The sequence below is a fragment of the Rutidosis leptorrhynchoides genome, chromosome 5 (assembly GCF_046630445.1).
Source record: "Rutidosis leptorrhynchoides isolate AG116_Rl617_1_P2 chromosome 5, CSIRO_AGI_Rlap_v1, whole genome shotgun sequence".
Lineage (NCBI taxonomy): Eukaryota > Viridiplantae > Streptophyta > Magnoliopsida > Asterales > Asteraceae > Rutidosis > Rutidosis leptorrhynchoides.
Window position 1 is genome coordinate 403,792,893 of NC_092337.1, and position 25,153 is coordinate 403,818,045.

The 25,153-nt window shown below is 34.5% G+C and overlaps 2 protein-coding genes across 4 annotated transcripts; both read left to right on the forward strand.

Annotated features, from left to right (window-relative positions):
- Positions 1 to 7,425: 7,425 nt before the first annotated feature.
- LOC139847185 (uncharacterized) lies at positions 7,426 to 12,400 on the forward strand. 2 transcript variants are annotated; one of them, XM_071836817.1, is made up of 6 exons: positions 7,426 to 8,503; positions 9,412 to 9,467; positions 9,980 to 10,210; positions 10,289 to 10,583; positions 11,308 to 11,504; positions 11,972 to 12,400. In XM_071836817.1, exons 1-6 carry the CDS (start codon positions 7,448 to 7,450, stop codon positions 12,123 to 12,125), a joined length of 1,989 nt encoding a protein of 662 aa, XP_071692918.1. In that variant the 5' UTR covers positions 7,426 to 7,447; the 3' UTR covers positions 12,126 to 12,400. The 2 variants fall into 2 exon arrangements, with proteins under 2 accessions (XP_071692918.1, XP_071692919.1); XM_071836818.1 differs by lacking the exon at positions 11,308 to 11,504 and having other exon boundaries at positions 11,972 to 12,108.
- Positions 12,401 to 20,784: 8,384 nt separating this feature from the next.
- LOC139847248 (uncharacterized) lies at positions 20,785 to 24,726 on the forward strand. 2 transcript variants are annotated; one of them, XM_071836909.1, is made up of 11 exons: positions 20,785 to 20,976; positions 21,170 to 21,407; positions 21,562 to 21,631; positions 21,787 to 21,911; positions 22,043 to 22,151; positions 22,582 to 22,645; positions 22,741 to 22,796; positions 22,922 to 23,029; positions 23,107 to 23,256; positions 23,347 to 23,517; positions 24,202 to 24,726. In XM_071836909.1, the coding sequence occupies exons 2-11, from the start codon at positions 21,172 to 21,174 to the stop codon at positions 24,433 to 24,435; spliced, it is 1,323 nt and encodes a 440-aa protein (XP_071693010.1). In that variant the 5' UTR covers positions 20,785 to 20,976; positions 21,170 to 21,171; the 3' UTR covers positions 24,436 to 24,726. The 2 variants fall into 2 exon arrangements, with proteins under 2 accessions (XP_071693010.1, XP_071693011.1); XM_071836910.1 differs by having other exon boundaries at positions 20,787 to 20,947.
- Positions 24,727 to 25,153: the final 427 nt, after the last annotated feature.

Here is a 25,153-nt window from a genome sequence, read left to right on the forward strand (position 1 = left end):
CCCGGAAATTATATTACCCTGATTCATATGTGCATTCGACATCATTTCATATAGTCAAGGTGGCGTGTCAATCAAATTAAACAACGTGAGATTAAGATGAACTAAGAGTAGATATGAGTAGAAGCGTTCGAGTATAAATGCACAAGTAGTCAAGTAATTCCTACTTCAAGTCTATATGCCGGTTGTAGTCTAGACTCACCAATGTACCCTATGACTCGGGGTCGACACCAATGAATTCTAAATCCCTACAACCAAGGCTCTGATACCATCTGTAGCGACCCGACCAAATCATGTTTGACGGCGCCGTCTACTTAGGTCCCGTTACGTGGTCATAAGTCTTTAAGACAAAGTTTGACCCAAAATATGTCGCCTTCATTTCAAAATAAAGATTGTTCCCAAAGTTTACAAGAATTGTTCAACCAATAGTTAAGTTACAACGTCATAATACGAATGAAATCTAGGCGACACGGTTTAAAGTAATGTCAAAAGACGCTCCATGAAATGCACATATACTCGACATCCAATGCAAGTATCAAATAATGAGCGGAAGCATGTATCATGTATCGTTCAAGGACCTGAGAAAAACATAGAAATCTGTCAACGAAAACGTTGGTGAAATCATAGGTTTAAGTAAGTAAGTACAAGTGAACCACAAGATTTGCATCAATGAAATAATAGTAATACATTCCAAAAGTTTGTTTCACGAGCACCCAATTATCAATGCTTAACGTTTCCTTCCATCGAACCCCATCACTTAGTGCTAGAACATACACTGTTTCTCGAAAATATATTTCATTCGTAAACGGTAGCGAACCGTTTGAATGAGGGTTTGTCAAACCCATATGGATCCATACAACATAAGTTCTCGCTTACACCCGGCAAGTGTAACTAATGATAATCGAATTGAGGATTTTGTTCTAAACTCGTATGTAGAATGTTTGTTTTCCTGTACTTGTGTTCACTTAGTAAAGAAATGTTTATGTTTTCTCATCCCAAATGTAAGTTCAAAAAGAGTAAAAGTGGGACTATGATCTCACCTTGAGTGCACGAGTAGTAAAGTACTTCAACAAGTAAACGTGTGCAAAGAACAATGCTAGTCTTGACCTAAACAATAGGTTTGTATCAATAACGGTAAACACGATAGGTCAAAGATGTTCAATTAGTCCTATGGCTCGTTACGACTCAATAATGTAGCATGTGAATCAAGTTGTCATGTTTCATGCAAGATACAAGTATAAAAACATGTTAGAACGATTGCACAATTATTTGGTTAAGTTTGATTAAAAGTCAACTTGGTCGGGTCAAAGTCAACAGAAAAGTCAACGGGGTCGGGTTGGATATCCGACAATTTTTCTAAGTTATATAATCATATATGAGCATGTTGGCCAAGTTTCATGTTAATCGGAGGTCCGTAGCATAGCAAACATTTTCATGTCAAATGACCAAAACAAACAGCCAGTTTTAGCCAAATGGGACGGCGTCCCAAATGGCTAGACGGCGTCCCGGTTTTAAGGTTGGGACGGCGTCCCGAGAAGCTAGACGGCGTCCCGGTTCAAAAGGTGGGACGGCGTCCCAAGTATCTGGACGGCGTCCTGATCTTTTCCCAGGCCCTGTTTGCTGTATTCCTCAAATGGACGAACCAAAACACAAACAATCACATTTTATGATCCGCAAACAATTAGAACATGTATTTTATATCATCGGAAAGCTCTTTCGACAAGGAACGCAACTAAGCACTTTTCATCAAGCAAAAACATCATATACTATAACCGAAATCCCGTCAAGTGATCAATAGAGGTTTATTTTCAAGTTTCAAGTTTATCAATTGAAATTTAAGTTTCGGGAATCCAATTTATACATATGATATGCCGTTTCGAAGGTAATGAAACATGTAACACAACTAAACACTTATCAATAACATTAACAAGCATTCAACGCATCAAAAGTTCGTTTTAAGAGTTGTCAACCCTAACCAAAAGTTCACAAAATCAATAATCGCGTTTATGAAGTTTCTTAAATCAATCTATACATCAAAATGAAGCTAATGATACTAGGAACACAATTAGAACATGAACTTTTAACATCTAACAACATATGATCATCCAAAATTCAAGAACAACACACCAAAATTCAAGTTCGTGCTAGTTACACTAAAACAACGAGATCGAGCATACAAATTATATACACGACATCACAATGAGCCATAGACACTAACTAACACCATTTCAAGTCAAAAACACGAATTTAGAGAAATCTAGAGTTTTAGAAATGTTACCCAAACGAGATGAAGTTGGTACCAAAATGAAGAGGATGAAGAGAGGATCACGAATATGTAATTTATTTTGTTGTAAGCCTCCTAGATCGGATTTAGATGATGATTGAATGAATTTGGTTTTGAGTGTGTGTTCTTGCTAGAGAGAAAGAGAGAGAGATGGAGGTGGAAATGAATGGGTGAAAGGGGTTTGACCCTTTGACCTAGTCAAGGGTTTAATCCCTTGTCAAGTTTAGTCCCTCAACTTTCGTTCGGGTGCGGGAATTACCTAAACGAGATAATTTAAAATGCGTATCAACGGGAGATGTTATAAACATATAACGGACTTTATATTAGCATAACGGAAAAGTAAATGGAAAAAGGCGGGATGTTACAGAAACTGTTAGTTTCTATATTCTGTAAACTTTCGAGCTTAAAATATGAATGTTATTGAAGTAATGTTGGGAACTGAGGCATGAGTTAGTATAATATAATGACACTTGATCAACGTGATTATATTACAGTAAGTCATGCTGAGCTTCTAATGAAACATGATGATTCACAGAACTATAACGTCATCAGGTTCCATGTTACATAACTCTTTTATTCTACTTAACTTCTGAACATATCAAGAAAGTATATTCTTGATAGTTCTATTCTAAGTGATTCTGGTAATTTGACAAATCAAATCGTGCCATTACGTTCTTTCTTGTTTAGAACATTATAATCATTCGAAACTCTATATCTACAAATTCTGGACCATTATTCGCTTGACTTAAAGTCGGGAAGAGAAAACAAAAGCATAGAGCTTTGAAATATAAGGAAGAATATAAAGTCCGATAACAACACATAAATTACAAACCGTGTATATCAATGTTTATCGTAACATAAAGACACGGGAGAATTAAAAACATTATAATCCCAAGGGCGAAGTAGAAGAAAGCAGATTCCTCTAGTGAAAGTTGGAAAAGAGAATGATTGTTGCGATAGTAAAGATGAGGACAAGGATCAGAACTAGATTAAGCATTTTCAAAATCTTTTGGATGTATGAAACAAGAAGGAAAGTATAGGAATGGTGAGAATAATGGAACGGAAGAGTTTAATTTATAATGGAAATATCAGACAGAGTAATCGAAGCAGATCACCGTATTTAACTAGAGAGATCTTAATTTCCTTATTCGCCGAAGAATCAGATCTTATAGATTTCCAAGATTTTCTTTTAAATCCCTTGAATTCCGTAATTTAATCAAGGCAACGTCAAAAGTTAAAACGAAACTCCATTTATTCATTTCACTCTCTTGTGATAGCTTCATTAGTACTCTTCGAATAATCGAATTATTTTATCTGTATTATTCAATAATGATAAAACTCTATTTATCAGCTCTTATTCGTCAGGAAAACATATTTATTGTTAGCCATGACCACCTCACTCAAATTTCGGGACGAAATTTCTTTAACGGGTAGGTACTGTGACGACCCGGAAATTTTCGACCAAATTTAAATTTAATCTTTATATGATTTCGACACGATAAGCGAAGTCTGTAATGTTGAGTCTCGAAAACTTTGGAACTATGTTCATATGTTCAATTGACCTTTTGATTATTTCCGACGATTCACGAACAATTAGTTACAAATAAATATATATATACATAAATAAGTGTGTATATATATAAGTATATATATATATCTATATATATATATATATAAATATAAACAAAGGTATATATATAATAATGTGAAATAATAAAATACAATTTAATCAATTGAAATTAAAAGTGTAAACTAATGAACAGAATACTTAAGTTGATATGAATATATATATTTATGAAATCTATAAGTAATGGTATATATATAGTAATATATATAATTTATAAATATTCAATAATTGATAAAAGATATTATGTAATATATATATATATATATATATATATATATATATATATATATATATATATATATATATATATATATATATATATATATATATATATATATATATATATATATATATATATATATTACATACCTATTTAATATTACATCAAATGTATTACAAGTTTGAAATATAATTGTTATACTAATGTTATTAACATTGATATTAATATCACTACTTGTTAAATAAATAAAATCAATATATATTATATAGATATGAAAGAAATCTTCCGCTGTGCATTTGCTCATTTTAGAGATATTACATGGAGTCATTCATGACATATTTCAAAAGACGTTGCATTCGAGTCGTTGAGTTCATCAAGATTATTATTAAATCAATTATAGTTAGTTATATTATGAAATGGTATGCATGCCGTCAACTTTCAATGTAAAGCAAATTTGTCTTTTAAAAACGAATGCAATGTTTGTAAAATGTATCATATAGAGGTCAAGTACCTCGCGATGTAATCAACTATTGTGAATCGTTTGTAATCGATATGGACTTCATCCAGATGGATTAGGACGGGTCTTTACATAAACTACTTATTATCCTATATACATCTTGAACCGTCAAGTCTCTCAAATTTAACCATTTTTTAATTGAATTATAATTTATAAAACTAAAAGCGTATATTCTATATGTCCATTTACAATTATACGATTGGTCTAACAAACACATCCCGGCAGCGTAACGTTGGTTGTTGCAGGTTCTCTTTTCATCCTCGTAACCATCGTAATACGACGCAACTTTGGGACTTAGATGATTTATAATGGACCCCAATAAACTTAAGTATGGTACGTGTGCTAGTGACATGAATGAATACAATAACAAAGTCACATTAAGGCCACACGCAATGGCTCGTGAGAGCCACCGCCACCTGCCGCCACCCGTGTCACCCCCACCACCACCAAACCGCCACAGGTCCCGCCAGCCACTCCCCTCACCCTTCTAACGTTCGATTTGTGGGGCCCACGTCCTATTTAATTTTTTTCTTTTTCTTTTCTTTTTTGCAACGGCTAGTAGATTTTTATTTTTATTTTATTTTTTTTTTATTTTTCCAACCCATTTCATATACATATACACCATTACACTCTCAAATTTTTACACTTTCAAATCCATTTCACTCTCAATTTTTATTTTTCCAACCTATTTCACTCTCAAATTTTTATACACAAAAATGGTTACCCTAAACATTGTTACGTTCGAGATTCACGGCGGCGGTTTGTTTTCCGATGACATGGACCGCTACGTCGGTGGGCGGGTCGATTATGTAGATGTTACGGTCAGTTGGTTTCGAGTTGACGAAATTTTTGATTATTTAAGGCGAAACGCGCACTGCAATGAGATTTCGCAGTTTGCATACTGGAATCCCGAGAACAAGGTCTTCGAGTGGCTTTAGGATAACGATAAATGGGTGTGGCTACTCGGAACCGCAATAATCAAATCCACAAATGTCGTGTTGTATACCAAACCTATTTGGGACAATCTTCCTCACGAAACCGATGGTAGTGCGGATGGTTATTATACCGATTAATCGGTATTTAGTTTATGTACTAGTCTTTTTTTATGTAATCGTGTTTTTTTTTGTACTCGTTTTTTTTATTCGTAGTTTACTTTTAATGTAAGCGTATTTTTATTAATTTATGTAATCGGCTTTTTTATTATTTTTAATGTAATTCGTATTTTTTTTTAGTTTATAAATGTTATTTATATTTTAAGTTTTACATAAAAATAAAAAATAGGTAAAGTGGGGTGATGAAGTTTATGATTGTAGGTGTTTATTGAAAGGAATGTGAAAGAAATGTTAAATGGTTTGTGCTGATGTGACGCTGATGTGACGGGTAAATTGAATGTGAAAGAAACTAACGATTGCATGTGGCCTAATTGGTAAGAGATTCACGTGTGGTGTTTATCTCATTTTTAGCTTCACTTTTACGGAGTATCAATTAGTATCTCAAGTGGCTACCGATATTAAGATGGGAAAATCATCTACTTTAAAGCATAATTTCTTTTCTTTTTTTTTTTTTCTTTTTTTTTTTTTGAAAAGCCAAATTTTGTATTATAATACTCACAACAGTTTACAATCTCTTGAAGCATATAGCTTCACAAAACACACACACTATATACTTTCATACAGCACCCACTATACACAAACTATATACATATACATTTACAATGATTCGGTACTAATACACAAGGACTTTTTAACCCGGATCAAGATTGTGAACTTGAGGAAAACTTAGACTACTCGGATGAAGTAACCATTGTTGCCAACCAATGTATAGCAAGTTAGAACGGTTTTTAATCCACTCGAATGATTGAGTTTGAATTTCATTGATTATCTTTGGTGTCGCCCAATTGTCGTTTGAGAAAACTTTTAAGTTTCTATTTTTCCAAATGCTATATCCCGTTACCCATTCAATTGCTTGCCATATCCGTTTTTCAATCGTTGACCTCCCACCAATATTTGTACCACGAAACGCGTTCTCAAGCATAATTTCTTATTATTTAATATTTGAATTTGAATATTTGAATTTGATTACTAAAAGGGTGAGTAAGAGATTGTGAATCATAGGTGTTGACTGTAATTAATTAGTACTCCGTATATGAGATGATATGATGATGAAGAAATCAGGGTTTAGTACAGCATAGAGTATTTGTTTCTAATGGAATTTTATTTTTAATGGAATTGGTTGTGAAAACTAGATTTAAAGAAATGTTAGAAATTTGATTTTATTACGATACAGAGTAAAATATAGGCTTATGTTTAATGATTATAATTAATAATTAATATTAAAATTAAATAATTAAATTAAGGAAATGGGTAAATTTGAGAGATTTAAAAGTTAAAGATGGGTATATATGATAATAAGTAGTTTGTGGAAATACGTTATTTGTTGTTTAGGAAGGGGATATATGATACAATCCTATCACGTATTTTGAAAAAAGATGATTTAATACGGAGTATTTATTTATTCAAATAAGAGATTTGGATATATTAATTCCATATCAGATTATTTAAATTAATTAAGCAAATGAAGATTAAAAATTAAAACCACCAAAACTACGCCACCTATAGATATACCAAGTATATATCTCTATAATACGGAGTAACTACGTAATACCCTGACCCCGTCGCCGGACCCCGCCGGTCATATTTGTCCCTTTCCACCTCTTTCTGTTGACCAGCCCTCCTTTATATTTCCCTCCGTTATCATCGCCACTTTCAAATTCATTTCTCCATTTCATCATTTTCCTAAAAAATGGGGCAAATAACAGCCACTATTGATACTGATATTCACGTTAAACCTCAATCACCTGAGTTGTTTAATAACGAAAGTAACAACAAACTCGAAAAAAACGGCGATCATCCCGGTGATCGGAAAACAGAACAGAAAGTTGATTATGATGCTGATAGTTCATCTGTTGATGATTCCAGTAACAGTGACGGAGGTAGTTCTGATGAGATCTGTGAACCGACATTAGATAACAGTGTCGTTCAACAGACCACGGTGTTTCCGCCGAATCCACAGCTTCCACGGCCGGAAGCACCGCCGGGATTAACGGAATCGAAATCTCCACGGTCAATTACACGATCAAACTCTTCACCGGAAACCGCCGTTCCAGCAATTGGAAAATTTTTCAGAGAAAAGAGTAGTAGCTTATCAGCGGCCATAACAAAACGATTATCGTTATTAATTGACGATAACGGTAACGGTAACAGTAACAATAACGACGTCGTTTTTAATAAACAAAAGGTATCAAACGTAACGGAGTTTAATCTATCAGGTCTCAAAGTTACAGTAAACCTAAAAAACGAAAAAAATGAAATTGATCAGTTCAAAGGACGAATCACGTTTTTTTCGCGGTCTAACTGCCGTGACTCAACGGCCGTTAGATCATATTTCAGAGACCGAAATTTACGGTACGTGGAGATTAATATTGACGTGTATACATCTAGAGAGAAGGAACTGATCGAACGGTCAGGAAGCTCTGCTGTTCCTCAGATATTTTTCAACGAGAAATTGTTTGGCGGACTTGTGGCGTTAAATTCGTTAAGAAATTGCGGTTTGTTAGAGGAACGGATGAAGGAATTGTTGAGCCGGAAGTGTCCGGATGATGCGCCGGCCGTTCCGGTTTACGGTTTTGATGAACCGGAAGAGGAAACGATGGATGAGATGATTACGGCGGTTAGAGTGTTGCGGCAACGTTTACCGATTCAGGATAAGTTGATAAAGATGAAGATTGTGAAGAATTGTTTCTTGGCGACGGAGATGGTGGAGGTTTTGATTCAGCAGTTTGATTGTGGGAGGAAGAAGGTAACGTGGTTGACTTGTTCCTTTGACTTTTGTTGTTTGATTTGACTTTTAAATTTAATTTTGAAATAATATTATTTAATATATATATTAGAATTAATAAAACTAAAATTAATTGAATGAAAGATATCAAGTTTTGGTTACTAGGAAGTTGGTACAAACAAATATCGTAAAAACTACTCAGCATGTGATATATGAATAATCTTTTTTGCATATATCACTACTTGAAATGTATGTTTTGATGACGATTGTTATTTTTTCAACTATAGAATTCAAATTCAAATGAAATTGAAAGCGATAGAGTTGTAAATATTTTTGTATGATGTATGAAACTTGTAAGATGTTTTGGGATTAGTGAATTTGTTTAGTTTAAACTAAATTTTGGTAAATACCGTAAATAGTTGAGGGATTTTCAAAAAGGCATTAAAGTCATCATTGATGACACATGGTTTACTGCCCAATTGATTCTTTATATGCAGCATGTATAATGACTTGTTGCCATGCTGCTGGATCATGTGCTTCCTTGAAAATTGCAAACAGTCTATATATTATATATACATCTTGTCTTCAATATTTTAACAGTAAATAAGCTCAGTTACCGGGCCTGGGTTCCCGGTTAGAATCTAGACCACTGTTTTAACTGAACTTGTCACAATGCTTCAAAAATAAATTATGTAGACAAAGTTAGTCTAGTAGAATGTTTATCTAATGCCACACAAGGCTTGTTATTATGACAGTATTTACGGCTGTACGCATTACTGCAAATAAAGTTGGCAGTGTGCTTGAAGTAGATTTACTATTATGGTCATTCACTCATTCCACACGCATTATTTTTACTACCAAGATTGGTTTGTACATGTAGTAAGTTTTTTATTAACTCAATTGTAATGTAATGTAATTGTTGGCATTAGGCTGTAGAGATGGGGAAGCAGCTAGCCAGACGACACTTTATTCATCATGTTTTCGGGTAAAATCCTAATGTTCCTTTTAAGTTTATGTTCAAACTAAGGCCAGCAATATTGACCCATTTACGTGTAAATGAGCTGATTCTGATAAGTCAATATCGTAGAACATATAATGAATAGCTTCAAGCCTTCAAAGGATTGGAGTCAAATGGGACGCGATGTATTTTAATTGTATAATAAAAACCTCGAAAAGTATATAAGTATTGGTAAATATAAATGATTAGGAGGCAAGAAATTGTGTTTAAATCTTGGCCTTACAAATTATTGATGCAAATGTAAACTTGATTTGTGAATGTAAGGACTGATAATTACTTACTTGACACACAACAAATATGTTTGTTAGCAACACCTATATTCGGTGTAACAAAGGCAAGATTTAATGTAACAATTTACATTTGTAGTCCTTTATTTTTTTATCTTAAACATAATCAATCCCTGTTACCTCTAGTTAGAGACGAAGGGTGTATTACTGTATAAGTAGTGCAGCTATTGACCATGCTTTATGTGCATACAGGGAAAATGAATTCGAAGATGGAAACCATTATTATCGGTTTCTTGAACACGAACCTTTCATTCCTCAATGCTATAACTTCAGGGTTTCTACAAATGATCTTGAGCCAAAATCTGCCACTGCAATCAGCCAAAGACTCGCCAAAATAATGTCAGCAATACTCGAATCCTACGCATCTGAAGATGGTTGCCATCTTGATTATTTGGGTATCAGCAACAGCGAAGAATTCAGGAGGTATCAAATAAATCTAACAATTGACAAATGATAAACTTCGTAGATTCAAATGATCGAATTTATTGAATTATTTTACAGATATGTGAATCTAATGCAAGAACTTCAAAGAGTGGATATATCAACTCTCTCTGTTTCTGAGAGGCTTGCGTTCTTTCTAAACCTACACAACGCAATGGTCATTCATGCTGTTATTAGTATTGGACATCCTGGGACCGCAGTAATTGAAAGGAGAAATTTTAATACTGATTTTGTATATGTTATTGGAGGCTATCCGTATTCACTTACGACAATTGTAAATGGCGTTCTTAGAAATAACCGAAGAGCACCTTATACATTTACAAAACCCTTTGGTTCTGGTGACAAGCGTTTAGAGGTAAGAGTTTTACAAATTTTCATTTTATGCTTATTGTTTCTGGAGGGAAAAGTGGACACGTCTGTGTTGAAAAACAGGTCAACACAGGCTCCCAATGGGTCAATTTTTTGATATGGGTTGAAAAGGTCGGTTGAACGGAACTATTTGTGCCCAAAAGTTTAAATTATTAACTCAAGTATGATTACATTAAATCATATCGCCTCAATATCAATAACAACATTTAAAATTTTAAAATATGATATAGGAGGTTTTAACGTTAAAAATGACAATTAGTGACCTCCAACGTGTTTGGCGTCTTCTTTTTAGCTTATCTTGCTTTTATTATTAGGGTATGTTTGGTAAAATTAGCTAACTAGTACGGAGTAGTTGTTAGGTGGTAGCTAGTAGCTGGTAGTTAGCTTTTTAGATGTATTTAGGTGTTTGACAAAGTAGCTGGAAAAAATAGTAAACTGACAAAAAGGTAGGAGTTATTTCTCAATCGCTAGTTCTAGTAGCTTCCAGCTTCAAACTCTTCTAATTAAACGAAGCTATTTATTAGATAAAAGTTTTTTCATAAAAGTTATAAGGTCCAAAAAGCTTCTTACCAAACATACCCTTACATTTTAAGCCATTAGAGATGTAACATAATTAGAGTCAACCTATTCATAACTATCCCTTACTAATGGTAGTCTAGTTTCCATGATTCCGGATGTTAAAACTACACTGTTTTATTTTCCTTCTACAGTTAGCTTTTCCCCAGGTCAACCCATTGATTCATTTTGGTATCTGCAACGGGTCGAAATCATGTCCACCCGTTAGATTTTTCACTCCCCGAGCGATTGAATCTGAACTAAGGTTTGCTGCCCGAGAGTTTCTACAGAGGGACGGGATTCAAGTAGATCTTGCCAAGAGAACAGTACACCTCACTCGAATCTTCAAATGGTGAGCCAAAAACGTTAACCACTTAAGACATTAATTTAGTTTACAGACGCAGTGACTAAGGGCATGTTTGTTAACCTCTTAATTGAATGGTTCAACGCTGAATGCTCATCCAATCAACATTCAACGTGTTTGTTTCTAACATTTTAATGACATATGATGCTGAATGGTTCAGCATTCAGTGTTGAACCATTCAGTGTTGAAACACTCTCTTAATCATTAAGTACCTAAATTTTTATTGAATATCCTTCTTAAATCATGTCCACATCATTTAACAAACAAATATATTGAATTTTTTATTCATTTAACACGTTAATAGGGTAATTTTACCAAATTCATATCGACATTCAAAATGATTATCAAACAAACTATTTTCATTCAGAACCAACTTTATTAAAAGACTTTGAATCATTCAGATTATGAACCATTCAACGCGAGATCATTCAGTAAGATTGTGTTATTTGTTTCAGGTTTAGTGCCGATTTTGGGAACGAGAAGGAGATCTTAAAGTGGATTAGTGGTTACTTGGATGCAACCAAGGCTGGCCTATTGTCACATCTTTCAAGTGATGGTGGTCCTGTGCATGTTGCTTACCAGGACTATGACTGGTCCATCAATTGCTAAAGAGCTGTGACCGTTAGCTCAATCATTTTGTAGATAGAACCATAAATTCAGTTTTAAATTAAACAAGAATTTCTTCAATTATTTCAAACCATGATTTAGAAAACACTGCTCTTTATACAGGTATTTGTTGACGTGCTTCTCACGTACTATAAGTTGTATTTTTGTTCGATTAAAGAACCCGTTTCAAAAGCATAGAAATGGAGTGATTGTATTTATTTTGTATTGCTATTGCCTATTGCTATTAGTAGTTTATGTCCTAGATATCGATTGTACTTTATGAACAATATAAATAAATATAATTCCTTAGTCTACTGTCTTCGTTTAACTTAGTTACTTTTAATTGTGTGGTGGTTTCTATGTTTATATGTGTTGTTTTTGTTTATATGTTTTTTTTTTTTTTTTTTTTAATTAAAAGCCAAATCGGCAAACCAAAACAACAATGTGCAGCCCAACAGGTCCACCAGTCATATGTTGTTTATATGTTTTTGTTTATATGTTTGGTTGTGTAATAGTTTGTTTTTTTGAAAAGTTAAGATTTTTATTGCAACCAAGAATAAGATTACACCAAGATACAAACCAGAAGCCCACCAGCAGCGGACTTTGACCCAAAACCAAACTGCATCACATAACATAACAGTTTCTATTACAAAGAAAGCAAATATGGGCGTTGATCAAATTTGATCAAACCGAAACATCTGCATTATAATCCTTACAATATCACTTTCCTTGGGTTATCCTTCCACAGTTGAGAACTTGCGGCCTCTGCGTGAACACCTTAGATGAGATAATAGTATTAAACTGGCCGGAGTATTTTCTTTGACTACAGAGCTTCGATTCCCTTGATCTTTGTGTATTAATTTGTTTCTCCATCTCCAAATTAGCAAAACCAGGGTAGCCGAACATACTATGTTGATGTCTTTTGAACCCAAACATACTTTGTAGTGCAACGGTTTGTGTTTTTTATGTTTTCATGAACTTTTTGATTGTCTTAATTTACATTTTGATTTAGGTGAATATTATGAATCGTGCCGAACATACTATGTTGATGTCTTTTTCCCTTGTTTCCCTCCATCCATTAAGGTATTATATGTAAACCGAAGAGTTAGCTGGGTTGTAGCCTTGAAACATCTTAAACTTAGTTTCAGAAAAACGGCAATCTTTTTTTTTTAAAGAATGTTAGGTGCGACGGACCAGTGATGATTGCGTCGGACCAAATGAAGAAATGTAGCAGACCTTAAAGCTTAGAAAAGACACTTCAAAGTCAGTAGCTAAATGCTCCATGTCTAGTGCGGCGCACCACCCTCAGGTGCGGCGCACCATGACAACCATCTGTGAATAACTGTAACTCGTACATGAAAACTTGCAACTTTTCTGGGTAACCAGCAGTGTGCTGCGGGGCACCATTGGAGTGGTGCGCCCACACCTCTCCCTTTTCCAAGTATACGGTGCGACGCATTTACAACGAGGGGTGCGGCGCACCTTAACTCACCAAAACTTTCTGTTACCTAAAGGTTCGTTTCACGTTATATGGTGTGGCGCACTACTCAGGAGGTGTGACACACCTCAAGCATGGACAACCAACTTTAGTCTGTTTTATCACAAACTAAATCCCGACATAAGCCATCCCTTTAACCTTTTGACGGACGCGTAATCCGCACTTCCCGAATCTGTTCTAAAGTACGAGATTTTTTTTACGCGTCAATCGAAATCCGATATAGGGTACGAGATTTTTTTGTCATTAATTTTCGATTGACAGACAAGGAATCACTTTCGTTAATTACTCCCTATTTTTAATTTTTAATGTCAAAGTTAATAAAATATTTTTGTTTTTCATCAATGCGAATAAAGTCCCGAATTTGCATTTAACTTGTGAAGCAAGGCCCGATAAGTCAAAAGTCGAGAAATAAAGCCCGTTCAAACATTCGCTACTAACCCTATTTATATACGTGCAGTTAGACGATTAATTCTCCCGCATTCGGATTTACGATAAAGGTAACATATCTCCCCAATTTTTTGTATAACAATCGTTACTTGATGGGATGGTTAGGTCAAAAGCGATTATTGAAACCTAGGTTTCTTCTTCTTCTTCTTCTTCTCTTATTTGTAACGTTTTGCAAATCAACGAGGGGAACTTGTTTCTTTGTGAACTTACAAGTACCGATGGAACTTTTGTGGACTTGCATTACTTTCATCCTTACTATTTGATTACTGTAGAATTTGAAGCCACTTTTGACAGTTTCTGTTTCTTTGTAGGGTAACTTTTGGAATTCGGCAAACTAGATCCGTTTGGAGTAACTAACTACTGTAGAATTTGAAGCATATTTTCGAAAAAATGGTGGATTCATTGCCAGAATTGCCCTTCCCAGTACCACCATCTGGTGGTAGTTTTAGTCCCAGAGCCTTTATAGACAAAATCGCAAGTTTGTGGCAAAAGATGGTGCTGAATATGAGCAAAGAATAAAGATTACCTATGCTGGGTATCCCAAATTCAACTTTTTGAATGCTTCTGACTCGTATCATGCCTATTACCAACATCGACTCTCTGAATTCAGGGCTCAAAATGCAACCTCGAGCCAATTGCCCTTCCCAATACCACCATCTGGTGGTGGTGGTTTTGGTCTCAGAGCCATTATAGACAAAACCGCAAGGTTTGTGGCACAAAATGAGGCTGAATATGAGCAAAGAATACATATAACCCATGCTGGGGATCCTGATTTCAGCTTTTTGAATGCTTCTGACTCGTATCATGCCTATTACCAACACCGACTGTCTAAATTCAGGGCTCAAAATGCAACCTCGAGCCAACAGACTCCTGCTACAGAATTGCCCTTCCCAATACCACCATCTGGTGGTAGGTTTGGTCCCAGAGCGCTTATAGACAAAATCGCAAGGTTTGTGGCAAAAAATGGGGCTGAATATGAGCAAATAATCAATTTTACCCATGCTGGATTGCTGGGGATCCCAATTATGGCTTTTTGAATGGTTCTGACTCCTATCATGCCTATTACCAATATCGACTGTCTGAATTCAGGGCTCAAATTTCAACCTCGGGCCAGCAGACACCTGCTACAGAATCAGCCCCGTCTGCTGCTCCCAATGATGCAACATGATGTGCAACCGGATCATCAAAGTTTAGACGTGTTTTATGTACAACTTGAAATGTATTATAGTAACTAGTCATTGGTTCTGGATTTTTGGATGTCTTGATTTCACCGAGTTGTTAAATCTCAAGAAGCAATCTCTTTTACTCTCAAGTAAATGTTACTTGTTATAGTGTTGTTGTTGAAAGAATGAAAATCATTTTTACTTGTTATGGTGCTGTCGAAAGAACGAAAGTCCTTTCTCTTATCGTACGTAAAAGACACTCTCTTGAAAATTGAATACAACGATTTTCGTCTCAACTTATCCTATCACTGCATTTTATCATCTAAACTTCATCTGTTCATACACTAAAGAGCACTTACTATCTTTAATCCAAATCCTTTACGACTTGAACACACATTCACTCGATCGTTTCTTCCTTGAGAAGATGCGAGAACTCTGTCGGTGTTTTGGTTTTAGATTAAGCTAACAGTTGAATATGTTAGGGTTTGGCCTTTTGATTTTTATTTTTATAATCATTGTAGTAAAATGATTAACTAATTTTGTAATGGAATTATAGCTACTTTACAGACCCAATTCTGGTGCACACCAGTTGTTTGATGAAAGTCCATAATGGAATATCCTTTAAGATGGCAGATATTATGATAGAGAAATTATAGTACAATATTGTTAATTGTTACTGTAAATTCTATTTGCAATGCATTATTTATTGTTTTTTGTAACTTCAAACGTCTCATACTTGGATACAGGAGATCAAGGCTATTTCAAATTTGGAGGGCTTTTTAGTCATCAAACGTTTGTAATTCTCTTGCTGATTAAGGTAAGTTTTATTGTAAATAGAGACTGGTTTAGTGAAAAATAATTAATTGTTTACATTTTATAATTTTTTAGCAGATAATTTGTGTTTGTAGTTTTGAGTTGGGATAATTGTGCAGATATAGTTACATATTCACATCTTTAGTAATAGTATATACTCTCATTTGTTACAAAAAAATATAGCAAGTGTGAGGAATGAGGATATAGTGTTGTTATATAAATATATAATGTGTATGTCACGATGTTAATAATTTCACATTTTAAAATAGTTATAAATCTAACTAATTTTGATTGGGATTTTGATGTATGCAAGTTTTTGAGAAAGGAAGCTCATTGGAATTTTGATTCTGTAGCAGACTTATTACTACATACAAGAGAAATTGGATGTGTTGAGTATTTAGCATCTCATTAATATTGTTATTGCATTGTATGTGGTTGGTTTTCAAAGTATATAGGGAAAAAGATCGTTTATCTAATATGGCCGGTAACGAAGATGATGCAAACACCACCGACGATGAATGACAATGACTGTGATCACATTTACTCCTTCAAGTAATTTCGTTATACTTGGTTCGCTCCTATTACTATTTTTTATTACGTAGTGCACTCATAGTAATAGTTCGTTAATAATGTTAATTAGGAAAAGAGAACTTTGTCATGTTTATAGCTTAATCCATGTTCCTTAGTATCATTTGCGTCATTTTGCATTCAAATTACAAGATTTTAAAAGTTTATATAAAATGAGTTATGATATTTTCTTTAACCATTTCTTTGACTTTTTTAAAAAAGTTTATATAAAAAAGCAATTTATATTTTCTTTAATAAGCCATGCGTCTTTGATTTTATTTTAGCTAAAAGGAACTTTTTCTTTTTTTGATTGATGATGAATCTTTAGTATGTTGAGTTTCCTAATAAGCTATTTCTATAGTTCCACTTGATTTTTCGTTATTTCGCTAATAAAGGTTGTTGATATCATTTGATAGGTGAAACTTATAGATGCTGACGAATGTGCAATGTGGAGTATAGTTGTTCCCTCTTACTAAGATAGTAAGATGGATGATAAGACTCAGATGAATATTTAGTATACAACTTTTTTTACTCAAAATGTGCATTATGTATATCTATAGGTGGATGTTGATCATATCTTCTTTTATAAGGTAGAGTGACGTTGAAATTGCTGTCTTATGTCATTTACACATTTCTAGTTCATGTTAGAAAAAAGATAATGTAGGTTTCTTTGTGTTTTAGGCTGCTATGGAAACATGTGCAAAGAAGATGGTAATTGTGATCAAATGTAACTTGTTATAGTGTTGTTGAAATTCTTTTCCCTTATCGTACGTAAAAGACTTTCTCTTGAAAATTAAGTACAACGATTCTCGTGTGTGCCCGAACTTACTAATGTGCGAAAACATGAGCATTGCACTGTTGGTGGCAGTGAGTGGTGGTGTGGAGGTGTTAGGGCTTGGAATTTGATAAGAGACGTTTCAATTGAAATGTCTAATCTTCTATAAAAGTAATAAAGTGTGTTAAGGTATCTCTAGTAACAGAATAGTTGCTTTTAGCATCTCAATATGAAGGAATTAGTTAAACATAATTGTATACTCTTCCTTTGTAACAACTGTGCTGCAAGTCTACGTTGAAGGAGGATATTCAGGGATACTTGTATTCTGTTTGGGCTTTTGTAAATGGAGAATGAAACCAAGGAACTATTTTTATCTCAATGTGATTCAATGTGCTAATATATAAAGTTTTTTAATGTTTTTATATAAGAAACTATAATTGTTTTATATAATATATATAATCCGTTTAACCTTTATTTTTAGTTTAAGAATAGTTTTTGTTTATAATGGATTTATTTAAGAAAGAAAAAATATCATGGTTGGTCCTCAACGTTATACCAACAATCAAGCGGGGATCTAAACTTTAAATCGATTATGGTTGGTTTCACAGTTTTTAAAATTGTATTCGAATGATCCACAATCAAACTAAAGAATGACCCCACGATTAAACTAAAGTTAATACCATCCAGTTAAGGGGACTGATTATAACACACTCGTTACTAATTCATACACAATATAAATTATATATTCCCATTTCTACCCTACTATTGTTTGACTTAACAGAAGGCATAGCACCACCACCACCAAATAGACCTCGTCAATCTAGGTATATCATTGCTGTTAAATTAGTGCTTCTGAATCTTTAATTAAACATAATGCTGCACAACGGTTTTGTTCTAACCAATGGTCAACCATATACTTGTTGATAAATCGGCCAAAGAAAAGTAGAATTCAAACCTTCCACTATTAGGTTGAGGAAAAGAAAATATGCTCCGTAATATAATTCAGATCACTGAACCGTTTGACCAGTACACCTCAAACACAATCAATTATCTTCATCATATGCAATAAAAACATATATGAGCACTTTACAAAAACCGAAAAAAAAGGACAAAAAATGTAACTAATAAAGATCGAGAGTTTATAAATAAGTTTTTGGAACTTGCAGGATGTGGGTTAGATTCGATGAAAGTGTGTTTGAATGATTGCAATGGATACGAGGTTCAACCCATGTGAATTCGATCCATTGAACGCTATCAAGCCTTCTTCTTCTTTGGATAAAGTAAGAACCTAACATGATGCATATCCGTTTGATCCGGGAGGTTCTACGAAATGGGTTCCGGGTTTAACTAGGCTTCGCATGTGGCATGAGTTGAAACGTGATGGGCTAAATTAATATTGTTTGAATTGGAATTGCAAAATAATTTGGAAATGCATGTGGACGTACATGGAGCAAAGGAAAATAGAGACTAATTAGAATTGGAGTCTAGTTTGAAATTTAAATATTACTTCTTATCTTTTTGTTATCTTTTGTTTAGCTATTTAAAAGGTCATCGATGAATTATTATTATTCAGTTGATTGATATTATTATATTTTAGTGGAATAAAAGAAAAGAAGCTGTAGCTTTGTTTCTTGTTTATCTTTTGTCGTTAAATTCTGTTTAGCCACGGTTGTTTACATTATAACATTTACTACTAAAGTACTAAGTACTAACTGAATGGTATTAACTTTAGTTAAATCGTGGGACTATTCGTGTACAATTTTTAAAACTTGAGACCAACCATGATCAATTTAAACTTTAGTCCCCTTTTGATTTCTGGTACAAACTTTGAGGACCAATCATAAAAAAAATTTCTTTTTAAGAAACTATAATTAGTGATGTATATGAGTTGTTTGATAAGTGAAATTCATTTTAGATTGGTGGAAAAAAAATCAAATTATTATGAAAAAAATCAATTTTTTTACGAAAAAATTAAATTTTTAGTTATTATTGATAAGTCTTACTATAGTTTTTATGAAAATTTGATGATTTAGTATTAGGCAAATTATTCTCATTCATTTGCGTTCAACAAGTCAATTTTGCTCTTTAGAATGTGAAAGAGCAGTTGGAGCGGACAATTTTGGTCTCGATTAGTTCACAAGATATTAAATGGCTAATTCTCATTATTATTATTATTATTATTATTATTATTATTATTATTATTATTATTATTATTATTATTATTATTATTATTATTATTATAAACTTAAAAGTTTTAAAACTTACAAAAAATTAGTGGGAAGCCTAGAGACAATCTGGGCCCCCACACCTCTAGCAATAGCAAAACCTATCCTAGTAAAAATATGAGTAGCAGCACCGGCACCAATATCTTGCGCCATCGAACTCTTCTGCACCCGCTTTAGTAAAGAAACAGCCTCCTTCTCTAATTCCCCAAGGGAAGAAAATGAGAAAGGAATGAAACATAACCAATCGCCTGACAGCTAGATTCGTACTTGACCCGCTTCCGACGAGCCGCATCAACCACAGCACGTCCAGGGACAAAGTCAGAAAGCCCAGACTGTGTCAAAGGAGAAGACCCTGTCAAGTCAACACAAACATCGCGACCACACTCCCAGAAATAAATTAACACATCTGCAGGTCTGAGGGCCCTGTCGTTCCCTCCAGACAACCCAATGTCAACCTCCTTTCTTGCTGAAATCCCAGATCGATAACAAACATCAACAAGGGAATCCCGAACAACATTATGTCGATGCTTAATACCCACCATACCAGCACAAGACACCGCGTGATCCCCGAAAATATCCCCAGTAAAAACCCTTGAACAGGCAGAGCATGCCGTCGAGATAGAGAACAATGGAACACCCAACCGGTAGCACAACACATATCGGTAAGTCTTTGCGTTCATCGTCTGACCCAACCCCAAAATAGGGACTGCCCTTAGCCAAGCAGAGGTGTGATCACCCTGCTGTGATTTTCATAAGGCCGATTGTCGGGGAGATAACGAAAAAGTGGATTCTGCAGAAGCGGTAACCTTTGTGAAATAAACATCTGCCAATTTCTTCATGAGTATTGGGGCAGCGACCTCACTCGGATTACCTAAAATATCAAACCCAACCGTTTTATTAAACAGACCCAATGCATCTTCAAAAGCACGACCAAGACCAACAATACCCGCATGACGTAGGAGCTTGGTCTGCAACCCAGCAGACTGTTTTATTATTATTATTATTATTATATTCCATGTGACTGGTTTAACACGTCGATAATTACGTTCTAACTGATTTGGAACCACGTTACACGTTATATCGCCTTAGAAAAAATACTCCAGTATTCCGTATCTTTTATAGAAGGTGTTGCATGCACGGCTCATTTTAGGAACTACTCTAAAGTCTAAACACACACAAATTTATATTTATAAATTATTAATCAAGTAATAAATCTAATTATTACTCCGTATTTAATTATTATTATTACAGTGCTAAAGATATCCGTTTCTGACTACATCTTCTAATCTCAACGGCATCGACGGCCGATGCTTCGAGTGATTACTTTTCAGTAGCAGGTTCACTTCTCGATTTCCCCTAATTTTAGGTGATTTCTAACCCTAACTTACTACAAACTCTATAACTGATTGAATCAATCAAATTATTATTAGTTGCACTCTTACTACCTTATAATTAAATCCTCGAATTATATAATACATGTGAAAAACTTACGTGTTATTCTTGTATATATTTGAGATTGATGTTATATATGCTATTGAATTGATGCTGATTGCTCATAGGCATGGCTAGTTCGTTGTGGATACCTCGATTTGGTTTTTGTCCACAATTTGAGTCTAAATTGTGTACGACTCAGATACGGTTGTGTGATATTCATCATCGTCATCATCATCATCATCAGTCATCTGTAAGATATGGTAAAGTCAGTAGGTTGAAGGTTATATGTCAAAATTCGAATAGTTCACAAGACAATAATCGTCCGGAACGAACTGGAATACAGCTTTACGGCGAGATCGAGAGGTAGTGAAGTAGTCTGTCATATCAGTTTCTTTAATAGAAATGCAACCTAGATTTAAATTAAAAAGATATATGTTTACATTTCTAATGAGTTGTTTGTTTCGTGTCATGTGTTAAATGTGTACTGATATCGATACAAGTCTCGTGCGTTCTGTAGATTACTTACAGAGACTGTGCGACAATCTCAGGGTGGGTGGAGTAGTTCAACAGACTGGCAAGAAGTTGAGGTATAATTCATCTTATAAGTGTTCTTTGTTGATCTTTTTAACCTTTGTCTGTTATATTTAACTGCAGTTAGAAATGGTGATCTGTACTGATAAATATATTGAGGTCTATTTGGGATTCAATATATTTCTTTTTGCTGTAATTTGTGCAATATCAGGGAGCTTGGGTGTTGAGACCGAAAAACTCAAAGCCAATGGCTGTTGTGCATTTTGTTGGTGGCATTTTTGTTGGAGCGGCTCCTCAGCTCACATATCGTTTATTTCTGGAGCGCCTTTCAGAGAAGTAAGTGATCTTATGTATCTATATGAATTTTATACGACTTTATACAAATGTTGTCGGCTTATCCTAGTAAGAGGATTATGTAAACAAGATTTACCTTATCCAGAAATAAAATTTCGTATTGTGTTGCCTAGGGGTATACTGGTGATAGCAACACCGTATGCTAGCGGCTTTGATTACTTCTTCATTGCAGATGAAGTTCAGTTCAAATTCGACAGGTGTCTTAGGTCTCTACACGAAACAGTGAGCTTTAAACTGTAATCTCCAGAGTTTTTTTTCGTTTGGATAATGATTATTGTATTAAAAGGGGAAACCAACTTTGATCGGTATTTGTGTGGGTGTATATTCTGATGTTCAGTTTTTCATCCATACAATTATCCCAAACTTTCAGTAATTTCAATAATTTTTCTCAAACATTATAATAATTTTAATTAAGGAAATCTGTAATGTGGCAGATGATCAGAAAACCGTTTTTCCTTTTGATAAAGAATAAAGCTTACCATGGATCGAAACTTTCCAAATTTGCTTACCTTTTTATGAGCAAAATTTACGTTGTTATCAAAAACAGAGATAGCTGTATAGCACTCAAGTTGACACCTTTTTATGTAAAGACCCCTTCATGTGCAGCCTCTTTCTGTTATTTTGTGCTGAATTGATGTTGGTGTATATATAGGTGCACGATCTTCCATCTTTTGGCATTGGACATTCTCTAGGATCCGTCATTCACCTTTTAATTGGTATATTTTTCTTTTTTCCCTTAAATTTTAGGTTTCGAGAAGTTATTTTTAGGTCTGAATGTCCGATAATGACCAGCCAGCATTTTCTTAATCAGGATCTAGGTATGCTGTACAGAGGTGTGGTAACATATATATGGCGTTCAACAACAAGGTACTTATTCATTTCGCATACCATGTCTATATTGTTTTTATGTGTTATTATAGGACTCATTTGAATGGCAAATGACTACTTATTCACTATTTATCCAGTGAGTAGTTTTTGTACTGATATTTCAGGATGCCAGCCTGGCGGTCCCATTATTTTCACCTGTTCTTCTACCTATGTTTCAAAGTCTTGGACCAATCCTCTCACAGATTGCATCATCACCAACAATCCGTTTTGGGGTAAGAATTATTACTTTAGACCTTATCCAAGAATTTATTTTTATGCTATATTATTAGATTTATTTTTTATTTTGTAGGCAGAGATGACTATGAAAAATTTAGAGAACCTAAGCCCTCCGATTATGAAGCAAGTTATACCTCTGGTGGAGCAACTTCCTCCTTTGTACATGGACTTAGTTAATGGAAGAGAGAATTTCTCTCCAAAACCAGAAGAAACTCGAAGACTGGTATGTAATTATGTATATCTGCTATTATTGTATGCGTATATAGATATTATTCATCTGAAGTCTAATGTTACTGTTGATTTATTTGTCAAGATAAAGTCATACTATGGAATCTCAAGGAACCTCCTAGTTAAGTTCAAAGATGATACAATCGATGAAACATCTGTCTTAGCTCAGGTCCTTAGCTCAGAGGCTGCCATTAGTTCAGTTCTTGATATGTCAATTCGTTCACTGCCTGGGGACCATGGACTACCCTTACAGCAGGTATAATATTACTCTTAACTATGCCTGGCAAACGGGTCGGGTCGGGTCGAGACCCGAATGGGTTTGGGTCGAAACGGGTCAGAATATAAATGGGTAAACGGGTTGGGTCGAGACCCTGGTTGGGTCTGAGTGGGTCGAGACCCAAACGGGTTGGGCCGGGTCGAGAACCATTTTGTTCAATGAAATTTTAGTTTTATATTTTTTTAATCATTTTATTATTTTATTATTTTTATTATTGTATTATTTTTTATTTTATTTTGGAAAATTACATAGTGCAACTAAAATTCAAAATTTTACAGCTCGACCCATTCGACTCATATACATGACCCGTTGGACCCATCTCTATTTGTTGGACTTGGTGGATTTGAACCCGATCGACCCATTTCTTATTTTTTGTTTAAGACCCAATATGTTTTAGAAAAACTCATTGGACCAATTTTTAGGGATGCGAATCTCAAAAACTGAAAACTTTACAACTCGACCCGTTTGAAACATATGCAAGACCCATTAGACCCAAATTGAGCACTTTGGGTTTGGATTGCTAGGTATTCTTTTAACGGGTCAAATTGGGTCAGTTTTTTTATACTGGTTGTAACATAGTGTAACTCAACCATTTCATAAGTAAATGGGTTCAAATTGTCACCTTAAGATAACCATCCAATATACGTTGATTGTATTCCTCAGGCTTTACCCAATGTTCCACCGGGAATGGTAGATGCTGTAAACCGTAGTGGTGAGTTTTGGGCGAATTTGACAGTTGGGACACCATTAGAAGCCGTTGCAAAAGAAGTGAGCAATTCATTAGGAGTAGACTCTACGGGTCTTCGTGCAGACCTTTCAAAAGAATTTGACTTGCTTGTGGATACAATTTCTTCTTGGATAAGTACCAATGCTGCTACAAAACTTTTAAAGCCATAAGAAGCCACAAGCAATCTCACAGTAATACAAACATGATGTAGAAAAAGAACAAAAGCATTGGGGGTATGCTGCATATGCATGATTATTTATGTAACTTGAAATTGTAATGCCTAGCCGCTAGCAGGCTGGAATTGTATAACTGATGTATATGTATACGTAGGCATGTAAACATAAATGCATATTGGCGCCTGGAAACAAATACAAAGATATCTCAAGTAAATTGGGGTAGTATTGCATTACCTAGTTACAGTTAACACATAGGAAATATATACATTTCATCGATTTGAAATCTGTGCAAATGCCTTCAGTATGTTTTCTTCCCTTCATGAGATCTCAAGATGTTGATGATTGACCAAGGGTGAGTTCTTCCATTGTTGTAGTTATTGATCTTATTTTGCACTTTGAAAATACGGATACCCAGATTCAAATACCCAATTCGTTGCACGTTGTCTGTTGTTTTATATATGTGATACATGAACTCAGTAGCGTAAGTTTCAGTTCATAATGCCCACATTTTTCTAAGTTTAAACTTGATTTTCATTAATTCCGGATATTCAAAATACCAGACTTTGTTTGGATATAGGAAATTTTGGATTCAAATTTGGATATTAAAATCTGGTATCTGTAATTTTGAATATCTGAATTTGAACACCCTAATGGCGATGTGCAGACTGAATTTGAACTCTAATAGTAATGACGATGTACAGATCGGATTACG

Excerpts from the sequence above, each read along its gene's own strand:
- LOC139847185 (XM_071836817.1), top strand. The coding sequence starts at position 7,448 with ATGGGGCAAATAACAGCCACTATTGATACTGATATTCACGTTAAACCT. Across the intron at positions 8,504-9,411 it reads TTGATTGTGGGAGGAAGAAG|GCTGTAGAGATGGGGAAGCA; the intron begins GTAACGTGGTTG and ends TGTTGGCATTAG. Across the intron at positions 10,584-11,307 it reads CTGGTGACAAGCGTTTAGAG|TTAGCTTTTCCCCAGGTCAA; the intron begins GTAAGAGTTTTA and ends TTCCTTCTACAG.
- LOC139847248 (XM_071836909.1), top strand. The coding sequence starts at position 21,172 with ATGGCTAGTTCGTTGTGGATACCTCGATTTGGTTTTTGTCCACAATTT. Across the intron at positions 21,912-22,042 it reads CTGGAGCGCCTTTCAGAGAA|GGGTATACTGGTGATAGCAA; the intron begins GTAAGTGATCTT and ends TGTGTTGCCTAG. Across the intron at positions 23,518-24,201 it reads ATGGACTACCCTTACAGCAG|GCTTTACCCAATGTTCCACC; the intron begins GTATAATATTAC and ends TGTATTCCTCAG.